The 12,055-nt window shown below is 40.4% G+C and overlaps 1 protein-coding gene across 2 annotated transcripts in view; it reads left to right on the top strand.

Moving 5' to 3' along the window:
• KALRN (kalirin RhoGEF kinase) overlaps window positions 1–12,055 on the top strand; it is a 464,195-nt gene that overhangs the window by 314,916 nt on the left and 137,224 nt on the right. For both annotated transcript variants that reach the window (XM_050976704.1, XM_050976705.1), the window contains exons 18-26: window positions 1,399–1,548; window positions 2,432–2,546; window positions 2,908–3,023; window positions 3,594–3,716; window positions 6,060–6,242; window positions 7,304–7,422; window positions 8,598–8,664; window positions 9,271–9,380; window positions 11,058–11,127. In XM_050976704.1, coding sequence (XP_050832661.1) covers window positions 1,399–1,548; window positions 2,432–2,546; window positions 2,908–3,023; window positions 3,594–3,716; window positions 6,060–6,242; window positions 7,304–7,422; window positions 8,598–8,664; window positions 9,271–9,380; window positions 11,058–11,127 — 1,053 coding nt within the window. The remainder of the gene's footprint in view (window positions 1–1,398; window positions 1,549–2,431; window positions 2,547–2,907; window positions 3,024–3,593; window positions 3,717–6,059; window positions 6,243–7,303; window positions 7,423–8,597; window positions 8,665–9,270; window positions 9,381–11,057; window positions 11,128–12,055) is intronic.

Here is a 12,055-nt window from a genome sequence, read left to right as displayed (position 1 = left end):
TGATGTTAGTGGTGAAGCCCTGGATTTCAAATAGCCCAGTTTTTCTCTGACTTCATTGACAGCCCATGTTATACTCACTTCTCTCATCACCTTAACAGAAAGACAATCCTTGCATGTGCAGGGACAGTTCTTCCTGGAAATATGTGAATTCCAGGCAGTCCATTTATTTTCATTTTTTAAATCACCCAAGTTCAATAGAATGTCAAGGTTTCCAAGAAGTGAAATGGAAATGCTTTTCTGTGCCTACATGACACATGAAGCACTTGCTCTCCACTAAATGCTTGAGGGTGAATGCTGGTTTGCATCCAAGCAAGAAGATAATTTTAGATTGCCAAGTGCATGAGGTCCTTGCATAATGCATAGTGCATAAGCCTGGCAGCAGGATCAGTTATCAGCTCACCTTAACTCCCCAGTTTTAAAGTGGACTTCAATGTGCTTTTGATCAGATTTACATGAAAATGGCCTGTGATGGTGAGGATGATGGGGGAGTAATTGTGGAGTTTCCTCCAGACTGTGCTCTTAACAATGTGGGTTCTCCTGAATTATATCTGTGTTCATATTAAAGCTGCAAGAGTGAGCAAGAAAAGGATGGACATTGCTACCTGGATCCCAGCAGTAACTGACTGGGTCATCTCAGCAGCAGAGTCTGTTGGAAGAGTCCTTTGGGAAAGAAGAAGAAAGTTCCAAATGTCCTGGAAAACTTTTGCTGTGTCTGCAAAGAGAATATTCTCAGGATATGCAACATAAAAGACTCAGCCTGGGGCAACTGCCTAATTTCCAGGCTCTGTTGGTTTATTTTCCTCAATTCCACTCTTCCACTATTCTAACAAGATAGAACATATGTGTGTGAGCCCTGTGCAGTGGAGCACCTGCATCCACCTAGATTGTGACCTTGATTTAAAGTCTATTGGCTTCCATCAGCCTTTAAAAAAGCTGTATAGGGAGCAACTAAAATATAGCTGAAGAGAATTAATTCCAGCTTCAGACTTTGTTTCAGGAAGGTATTTAAGCATGTGCTTTTCCTTAAGTATGTGTTAAGTCCCTTGACTTCAGTAGGATTTAAACACATTCTAGAATAGGGATTGTTTCCTGAAAGATCAGCTGGGGTTGGACTGACTCCTGCCTTGACTCAACCTTTTGTGCTTCCTCCCGTTATTCATTAGAAGAGAAGAATGATTTATCAGCCTTGAACCAAATAAATTGTATCCCAAACAGTAAAGATCCCTGGGGTAAGAAAAACACCTTGATCACTCTGTCTAGGGCCTGTTTTATACCCAGTTACCCCCCTGCTGTGCCCCATAGTACAAAAATGAAGTGCCATTGGTCACAGACTTTTACTGAATTTCTCCTCCTGGCAATGATTGTGGATAACTGAGTTGTGCTGTGGGCATGTTTCAGGTGTGCAGCGTGTTAGAGAGTCTGGAGCAGGAATACAGACGGGATGAAGACTGGTGTGGAGGCCGAGATAAACTCGGGCCAGCAGCTGAGATAGACCATGTCATCCCTCTCATCAGCAAACATCTGGAACAGAAGGAGGCTTTTCTCAAGGTATAATTTTAGTCCTCTAATAAATTAGGAAAACTTTCCATTAAATAGACAATTTAGAGCAGTGTTGGTAAGATTGAGAGGATGCTCTGATGAATAATTCCAGTTCAGCTACTGGCTGGCTGAATAAACCCCAGTCCAGTTTTACTTTGTTGTAGCAGGGGTAATGAGCTTTATTATCAATACATATCTCAGAGAGATGTCATCGAGACCAATTATGGGGTGTTTGCACTTGGGGGATGTTAGTTGTTGTGCTGGTTCAAAGTTCAGTTCTTAAAATTGCACTATAAATGACAGGTATTACATATCATTTTGGTGTTGGCTTGTAAAAGCCATCCAGCATTTCAGATTTTGTCCTCCAAGCCAACAACTGAAGAACTAATAATAACTGAAACAATTTTGTCTCTGCAAGGCAGCACCAAGATGGAGACAAAAATTTCTTCCTGCCTTCCAGGTGCTGCTTTGGAAGAAACAGGGATCTCCCAGGCTGACAAGTGAACTGTCAGTCAGCCTCCGACCTGCCACTAAAACTGATACACAACATGAAACTACACTTGCAGTCAAGGCTTAAGAAATTATGCCTCTATATTTGGACAGTTTTTGAAACAATGACTACTTTTCTTGAGAGATGGATTAGATTTGGTCAGACAGAAAATGTGTGAGGTACCAGTTCTTAACAAGCAGTTGTTTAATTACTGCCATTAATCTGCCTTCGTATATAAAATGAGCCACTGTATTAAATATCACTCATAGGTCTGTAAGACTGTTAGTTTATTAGCTGAGTTTATTGACTCTTAGCTGAAGTTCTCATCTTCCCAGAAAGAGAACTTTTTGCTTTCTTTGCTCATCTTTGCTGACTCTCTTTGGTGGGGGCTGTTTTTCCTAGGCCTGTACCCTGGCACGGAGGAACGCCGAGGTTTTCCTCAAGTACATCCACAGGAACAACGTCAGCATGCCCGGCGTGGCCAGCCACACCAGAGGGCCCGAGCAGCAGGTCAAAGGTTGGTGCAGAGACAGCACTGAGGGTCTGCTTTGCCTCCCCCTCTGCAGGGGGGTCCTCCTGAAGTCTGTGAATGTGTTCAGAAGGCAAAGTCTGTTCTAGCATCATTTCCTTTACCAGATCACTCTGCAACTGCGCTCGCTTTGTGGTGGTTTCTTGTGTATGTGGTTTGGGGGTTTGGCTTTGGGGTTTATTTTAGCAGCCACTTTGAATCAATGCCTGTTTTTAGGAAGTGCAATTTTGGGCTCTCTGCTTTTGGGAGCAAGGTCCAGGCAAAGTGATGAAATTCATCATTTCATAACTTGTTTCTGTATGCACTCAAGGAATCCCTACTCATGGAGATGTTTTCCTTTGCCCTGCAGCCATTCTGAGCGAGCTGCTGCAGAGGGAGAATCGGGTCCTTCACTTCTGGACCCTGAAGAAGAGAAGATTAGATCAGTGCCAGCAGTATGTTGTCTTTGAGCGCAGTGCCAAGCAGGTAATGTGAAAACCCCACCTTGTCCTTCTCTCCTGGCACTGTGTAAAATCTCCTGTACCCATACAATGCCTCTGTGTGGGGCTCCTGTTGCAATCTCAAGTTGTGTTTAAGCACTGTAACTTCTGAAAACATAGCAAATACAGATTTTAAAACAACTTAAGACAATTCCAAAACCCGACAATGAGATTCACTGTTTTTGTCATCTCAGATTAATTTCTGTATTTCTTCATTTGTTTGAAAATAATTATAAGAGCAAATTTGTTTTATTGAGCTATTTCTGAATGAGAAAACTGCTTTCCCTGCAGATCTATCTATATGTAGGTGGAATTCCCTACACTCCTTTTTGCCTAGGAAACACAGAGTACCGTTTTGTATCCTTTCCCACCTGCTTTCATTATTTCATTTTTTTCATGTGTTCCTAGAAAGTGTTTTAGTATACAGGGTATAAAGTCCCAATGTATTTGATATTCTTTCTTTGGCAGGGTTTTTTTTTTTTTTTGTCTGAGGATTAATTCTTGAAGTACAAAAACTGTTTGTTTTATTTTTCCTTTGGTGTTTTGACTTTCACAGGCCTTAGACTGGATCCAAGAAACAGGAGAATATTACCTCTCTACTCACAACTCCACAGGGGAATCAGCAGAAGAAACTCAGGAACTCCTGAAGGAATATGGGGAATTCAGAGTACCTGCCAAAGTAAACAGTGACTTTAATCTAATTATGCTATCTGCTTTAGTCTCTATGGTCTTGTGTCAATGCCTCAAATCTCTGTAATAATATTCCCTTGCTTTTATAGTTTCCCTCTAAAAACCCTAGCCCTGAAGATAAATGATTTTTGAGAAGTTTTAGCAAGACATAGTAATGAAAAGGAGGTTTTCTCCACTTTGGTTAGTACTGGTTATAGAAAATTTCTGTTCTGATCAGAAAGAAGAGAAAGTCCATTTGCATACAGAGTTCACAGCAATTTAATAAGACATTCCATCCTCAAGCAATCATTCCAGAATGGCATAGAGTGACTAACTGATCTGCACACATCCAAGGTCACCATGGACTCCTGGTCTCTTTCTCCTGTCTTAAAAACCACCATTTGTCTCACTAATTCCAGCTGGGTTGATCACAGATGATCATTTATCTCATTAGAAATAATCTGCTGATCCCAACAAAGTACTTTAAATAGATGACTCTTTAAACTCTGGGGTGAACATTTTTGAATACAAAACTGCATTACCAAGAATATTATAATTTATATGGAGCAGTTCTGGGAAATCTAGAAGGGTTCACACAGGAATGGTGATTGAATCTGCTTCAGACAAATTAATTCAAACCATAGGTAATTCATAGACAGTGAATCCACAGGGGTATTAAGAGTCTCTGATAAGGATGTAAATTGCCGAGTTGGACTGCAGGAAGACCATGGCTTTGGTATTATGTAGCTGCATTTCACTGTGTCCTGAAATTGATCTTCTGTAATCCTTAAATTCCCTCTTAGGCTGTCTATGCTTGTATGGGTTTGATTCACAGGCTTTGTGGTGTTCTTGTCCTTTTCTTTTAGCTTAACTTGCATGTTTCTGAAAATGTGAGATAGCTAGCAGTGAATGGAAGGTAATTTCTTCAGACAGGACACATATGAAATTCTTTTAACTGCTTCTGAATTCTAACCACCCATAATTAGTCAACCTGAAATTACATTCTGGTTCATAACTTAATTTTTATCAGAATAATCCAAATTCATAATGAAGTTTCCAAACCATTTTGACTCTTGATTTAGCCTAGAATTGAATTTTAGACCTTGTCTGTTATCAGCCATTACTGGCTGTTTCTTACACTGACACATCTAAGTCTTGCTCCCTTGGGCTGTCCTACTGCTCCTACTGCTAATGTAGAATATTTTCACTGCCATGTGCAATCTGGTAAATGCATGTCATTCCCAGACTGATGTTACTCTCAAATTAAGCTGTAGCTGAAAGCTTTCCTGATCCCAATAACTTTCTGGCCAAACCAACTGCTTGAAATGCAAAATCAGCAGCAGCTTTTGGGAATTAATCATCCTTTAAATATGACAGGAAGTTAGATTTTTACATCTTCATACCTAGCCTTGCTTAGGTACTCATTTAATTTGTTAGGGTGATGTCTAATTCAGCTGTTAATCTATTGTAGTGGTGGAATTTCTTGAATTTAGTTTTGTTTCTGAAATCTGCTGGATGTTTTCTGGTCTGACATGTGTTTGTCCATTTGTGGTCAGATCACTGCTAATGCCAAGTGCCTGACAGTGTGTCTTGCTTCAGGCATGGGGGAACATCCTCTCTATCTTGGACCACAGGCTTGCCAGTGCCTCATTTCCTGGGATAGGTTTGGAATCAGAGCTAGAGTTTATAACCAGTTCCTTTGTGCCAGTTTTGACTAAGGGGCAGTTAGAGCCTAAGTGGAATAGAAAAGACCTCTGGAAGGTTTGGGGGCTCAGTGTCTGCTTTGGAGTTCAGGCCTCTTTTAGCTGGTAATGTTCTAACTGGATCTGAAATACTAATGGAGGATTTTATAGTAGGCCATGAATTTGGATTTAAATTCTCTTTGTTTTTGAAACAGACAAGTAATGACTCTAAATCACTTCCTGGGCTGATATATGGTGTATTAGTGACCTTCCTCCACAGGTCTGTAGATCCACCAGATACAGATTAAGAGTAACTTGTTGTACTGCATGAGCTGTGATTTTAAAATCCTGTCTTCTACTCCAGGGCTCACCAAAAATAAGCTCTTGCTTATGGGAAGGAGGCATGTGTAACTTCCAACATGTTTTATGTGTTTGTGTCTGCAGGGTTTCAAAAAGTTGACTTTCTATCTTCTTCAGCTTCATAAGTGTCCTTACAAAAATGTCATTCCTTTCATGTTTTACTGAAAGTTTGAAGTGTCTGATTCTGTATAAGATGAAATGCAGACACTCTTAAATGATGTATAAAAATTGTGAACTTCTTTTGACTGCTTTGTGAGTTAAAAACAAAGGAAATAATAATAAAACATAACCAAGGACCATATTTTGGGCAGCAAACAAAGGAGAAAGTGAAGCTCCTCATCCAGCTGGCTGACAGCTTTGTAGAAAAAGGACACATACACGCCACAGAAATTAGGAAGTGGGTCACCACCGTAGACAAGCGCTACCGGGACTTCTCTCTCAGGATGGGGAAATACCGTTACTCCCTGGAAAAAGCCCTTGGAATCAACCCAGAGGTACAGTGAGACCCTGTCCTGTTGGGGGGTTATACCAGAGTCACAGAGGAAGGGAAGCCTGCAGAATGAATGCTGTTGGTTTTTTTGTGCCCATTAGAAACACTAAAAACTCTGCCAGCCCACCTGGCCATGGCCAGAACTGCTTCTGGAGAAAAAGGGTTCAAGGGTTTTGCTGTGGTTGGTCAGTGATGTGAGGAGAGGCAGATGAAGATCAGAAAGATTTTCTAAACAAATGTTTGCACCATTTTTCAGGAGACCATTCAACTTTCAGGAGGAAAGGGGGAGAAAACACCCTAATTGAATTGAGTCTGTGTTAATTTTGGCATAAACCATAAATCCTGTTCCCACACCATTATTTTGCATCCAATGCAAACTTTGACTCTCAAGTTTTTATTCTCTCATCCTTTAACTAATATAAACAATTGAACCCCAACCTCATCTCTGAATTCTTTCAGGTGAAGTAGATCATAAGAAGCAAAAATTGGGATTTCCTGCAATTCCCTGGCCAAAGTATTAAGGGAGTGTGCCAGAAGGAGAAACACTTGAAAACCTTTCAGTCAATGACTCTTTGGAATTAAGTATCAGGAAAAAGGAATAAATTCCTTCACACTTTCATGATACTTTAAGTGCACTGTTCCTTGTAGGGTCTCTGATTTACACAGAGTTCTAACCACAGCCTGGAAAGGTATCCCATGGTAAATGGCCACTGAAAGTTGTCTCTGCATGGTGCTCTACTTTATCAGACTGTTTTTTATGAAGTCCCATACTGGACAACTAATTTAGATATGAAAGTGTAAGGTAATTTAGACCTTTTTGTCAGCACTGGTTCCTAGTTAGGAGAAACAGTGAAGATTACAATGAATATAATTTCTGGGTTTTTAAGATTTCTCTCTCAGCTTTTTATCTCTTCTCAAAGTACTTCTATTTCTCTCTAAATTTCCTTCTTTTTGATATTATCTTATTTTGTCCCTTCTCACCTCTTTGATCTCATGAACATGCTGCCCTTTGCACAACTGTAGGATTACAATGAAGTGAAACTCTGTACTTTTTTTTTTCCCTAGGATAACAAAGACCTAGAACTAGATATCATTCCAGCAAGTCTTTCAGACCGAGAGGTAAAGCTGAGAGATGCAAATCATGAAGTCAATGAAGAAAAAAGGAAGTCAGCCAGAAAGAAAGAGTATGTTCTCAAACACTCTGTCTGCATGGCACATTATCTGCTGAAGAATAATTCTGTGATATTTGCATCACCAGAACTGACTGACAGTCCTGTAACTCATTCCACCTGCAGAGCTATTGAGATAAGTCTGCAGGTGTAGGGCAGAAGTTGTTTCTTGTAGGTTGGAAAATTTCAGAACATAAAGGTTGAATTTCTTTTGGTTTTCATCAGAAGTTAGAAAGGAAAAGCAGTGAGTCAAGCACTTCGATTAACTCTGATGTTGTGGACTTGCTAATTTCTTTCTGCTTGTATGTAAAAATTAACATGAGCAGGAAAAAATACAGAGCATCTTTGGGTGTCTAAATATTATCTAAACATCAGTGACCCAAGAGTTCACTTGAAGTGTAAGTTCAAATTTCAGCAAGTATAGAACTGAGGGAACTAGAAATAGTTCATACTAGAGGAAATAGTTGAGAAGTGCTTGTTGCACTTAGATCCATGAACAGAATATTTTCACAGTATTGTCTAATTTTTTTGTGTAAGAATATTGGGAAAGTATTTCTCAGCCCTCTGAAATTGTCACAGGTCATGACTGATAAGAAACCACTTATACTTTAGGAAATATTACGCTTGGTCTGCCTGTGGCAAATTTCAGGAATTTCAACTTTGAGGGGCCCAGCCTCAGGCTCTAGAGATGCCATTATTGCATTTCACAGCATCTGGATTTTCTCTGGTCAGATACCAAGCTGTTGAAGTCTGTTCAAAGTCGTGGTATCTCCCAAATCCATCTGTGTTGCCTCTGAAGGTAAAGTTTTAGGGTGACTTCCCACTGACTGTCAGCAAAGGTGCAAATGATGGTGAATCACAGTTCCTTAATCCTGGGGGAAAAGAATTTCTGAGAATCAGCTGATAGTTAAGGATGGGCATGTAGGTGCTAAATCCCATGGACTCAAGGTTGCAGGAATACTACTTAATAGGATGTTGTGCAGAAAAGATATTTGGAATATACCTCTACAAGGGACTGGAGTATGAAGTGATATTTTGGTCATGGACCTGAAAGGTGCAAAGTAAGGCAGCTGAATGTCTAGGGTGGAAATACCCTTATTCTTTAAGACAACAGGAGGATGTTTTGTTTTCTGTTCATTGTAGAAATGCTTATAATGTCCAAACCACCTAAAATACTCCTTTTATTCCAGATTCATTATGGCTGAGCTGCTGCAGACAGAAAAAGCTTATGTCAGGGATTTACATGAATGTTTAGAGGTAAGTTATGGCCCAGGAGCTCTCCAGTGTTTCCTGGAAGCATGTGTTGTCCTCTGCAGGCTGTGCACCTTGATTCATGGAGCCTTTCCTTAAATATTCAAATCTGCTCCTTTGAATCATCTCATGCTAGAGAAACTTCTGGATTTGCACAGTCAAATACCTTGCCTTGCTGTACAGCAGAGTGTTCTTAAAGTGGATGGTGATATTCAAGGCAAAAACTAGAGTGTAATTCAGTGAAATATGTCAGCTTTCACATTCCTGCAGCCTGACAGAGATTTTTATGTATCTAATGCTACTGAAGTGGCAAATCTGGCTTATCTTTCAGCTGTTTCTGCCTGCAGTTTTTGGACACCATCAGGTAGACAGCAAAGACAGGTGTTGTTGGCACATTTGTGCTTTTTCCTCAGACAACTTCAAAGCATCAGCACTTTGAATTTCTCTAGAGAGCTTTCTGTAACACTGGAAATAGGGGTTTTTTTTAGCTTGTTTGTTTAATCTCAAAATACATAGTTCTTATTCAGCCTGTGTCTTTGGCAATAAAACAGGGAGATCTATTCTTTTCCACTGCCTTTATTCACAAAATTAAGAGTTTCTGGTGTTTTCCAGACTTACCTTTGGGAAATGACGAGTGGAGTGGAGGAAATACCAGCTGGGATCCTTAATAAAGAACACATCATCTTTGGCAATATTCAGGAGATATATGACTTCCATAACAAGTAGGTTTTCTTAGCAGCTCTGTTAATGTTTAGGCACTTGTGCATCTCTGTGGTGTCTGCAGAGAGCCCCTACAGCACAGTGCACTCCTGAGTGTAAAGTAATTGATTTTGCAAAATAGTTCTTGATTTCTGTTTTGTTTCTTTTACAAAAATGAATTGGAACTTAGTTCAAAACTTCACCTTCAGCTGGTTAACAATGTTAAAGTCATATTATACCAATGCTTTGCAGTCTGAGACATGATTTCCATCTCATAACACAAGATCTAGTCTGGACACTTGCCTGTCAAAAATATGATCTTGGAAAACACAAAGGGGAGAAAGTGGAATTGTTGGCATAAGCTGGGTTAATAAGTAGCTTTCTGCCACTTCTTGGAGACTTTCTGTATTTAATCTGTACCTAGCAGTACTCCATCTTGTTATGATAAGACTGTGTACTAGAGCAGCTTAGAGGGCATTGTTTCCATGGTGTAATGTGAATGAAACAACACTTATAAACTTAACATTTAGGGGTGCTGGGTCCAACAAGTTCAGTCTGAATTCCAAATCTGTCTTCAGGTTAGAAGACAGATTTGGAATTCAAAGCAAATCCGAGAATCCTTCTCTGTTCAAGTTCTGGGACACTTCAAGTGCTTCAGTCAGATAAATATGCAATCACATAAATACAGCCCAGCAGACCTTGCCATATGCAGGCTTTTGTGCAAGCAGCTTCAAAGCATGTCAGGATAGAAGCCTGATTGCCTTCCTGCCTGCCCTTTTCCTGTGGTGCTATATTTTTGTTCTGCTGACCCTGACTGATGCCATCTGATTGCCCTCCTCTTTCAGTTTGCACTGTTCCCAGCTGCCATCCCTCCAGCCCTCAGTCATGTCCCACACCTTCCCACTGCTGTCATTTCTCTTTTCTCTGAGCCCTCCTCCTGCAGCCTGCTGTTTCTATGTAATCTATTTTCCTCTAAAACTTCTTCCTAGCAATGCTAAAATAAATTTCCCCTGTCCCCTCCACCAGTGTCCTGCACAGCCTCCTCCTTTGGCGGGTGAAGTTGAGGCATCCTCCAGCCTGATTCAGCACCCATGTCCAGGGAAGGGCAGCAAAGCTGGTGAATGGTCCAGAAAATATGTTTTAGGAGAACACACAACATGTTCTAGCTGAAGAAACTGTTTCATATTCTTCTTTCCACCCAGGCCTTGTGCAGGGCTCTATATGCAAACAGGTGTCACTTGAGGTACAAGCTGTTCAGAGAGAGTTGATTAAAAAAAAAAAATCTGTATTTTGAAAGTTGATTACTTACCTATGAGATGCTGAGCTTGTTTAAGTTGTTGTCCTTTGCCCAGTGTGAGCTGGGTGTTGGACACCTGGCAGCTTTGGGCTTCCCTTGTTGCTCTTTGTGTGAACCACTACACAAGAACTCTTTGAAGATCTGTGTTCAGATAGAACAGTCCTGAGCACACTGGCTCCCTGCTAGGGATTGCTTCTTTTCCTTTCTGCTGGAGTTAGGCATGACTGTACTCACAAAACAAAGCACACCCTGGCAAGGGACACTCTTCCTGCTGGCTGGACACTTGGGTAGTCCCATAATCAAGATACAAGTATTGATCCTTAGCTCTGATTGACTCATTGCTTATCCTGCATCTCCTGGGTATTTGACTGGAACTAATTACATTGGTGTCTTCTTTTTTCAGCATTTTTCTAAAGGAGCTGGAGAAATATGAACAACTGCCTGAGGATGTGGGCCACTGCTTTGTCACCTGGGTAATGAGGCTGCTGCTTCTCATTATTTATTCAAATTAATTCCTCCAGCACAGATGGGAACAAGCTGGGAATAGGTGCAAGGGCTATGTCCCCAGTGATAAACGAGATTAGGAGCTAGTCTGGAACTACAACTGGTTTGTCCTTCACCTGCCCAGGGGGAAAGTTTCCACCCTTCTCCTCAGCAATTGTGTGAAGGCTTTCCAGAGCCTTTCTCCTTGTCCTGTACTGACCACACAGCTTTTATTACCTCTGCTGGTTTCTGTTTAGCACAACTTCATCAAACCAAACCTGGTTTTATGTGACATTCACTTCCCTGTGAGAGGCCCTGGGAGCACAGACATTTAAAATCTTAATACACCTTCCTTAAAGAATTTTAGTCATGCCATGAGAATTCCACAAAGGCATGAAGAATATTTTATTGACTTTTTTCCTCAAGAAATTAGTGTCAAATTTCTGAGCCACTGTGCTCACTCATTGCATTATGCAATGCCAGCATAATTTCCAACAGGACTTTGAATTCTTGGTGCAGAGAGTCTTTGTGAGCATAGGAGGCTCTGGGAATTGGCTACAGTAATTTATCTGTATGAAATCTGTTCTCTTTTCAAAATATTTACCAGTCAAGTCAGCCATCTTTGTGTTTTGTCTGATTGTTTTATTCATATATCAAAGCTAGGAATTAGTATTTTAAAGGTAAAGATGGAATGTTTTCACTTATGCAGAAAATGAGCATGTTTAGATGATTTCAGATGGGTTTTTAATTTAAAAACATGTCACAAGTCTTGATGAAATGGATTCAGAAATATTGTTTACAAAGAGCAGGTTACCTGTTTAGGAAAGATGAATGCATTTATGCATCATTCTCTGCCAAATCTTCATGATACTTTAAGATACTGCTGCATCATCTCAACAAAGGCACATGTCCAGAGCT

The sequence above is a fragment of the Serinus canaria genome, chromosome 7 (assembly GCF_022539315.1).
Source record: "Serinus canaria isolate serCan28SL12 chromosome 7, serCan2020, whole genome shotgun sequence".
Taxonomy (NCBI): Eukaryota; Metazoa; Chordata; class Aves; order Passeriformes; family Fringillidae; genus Serinus; species Serinus canaria.
The sequence above is the reverse complement of the archived record's forward strand: the minus strand, read 5'-3'. Positions and strand labels throughout refer to the sequence as shown.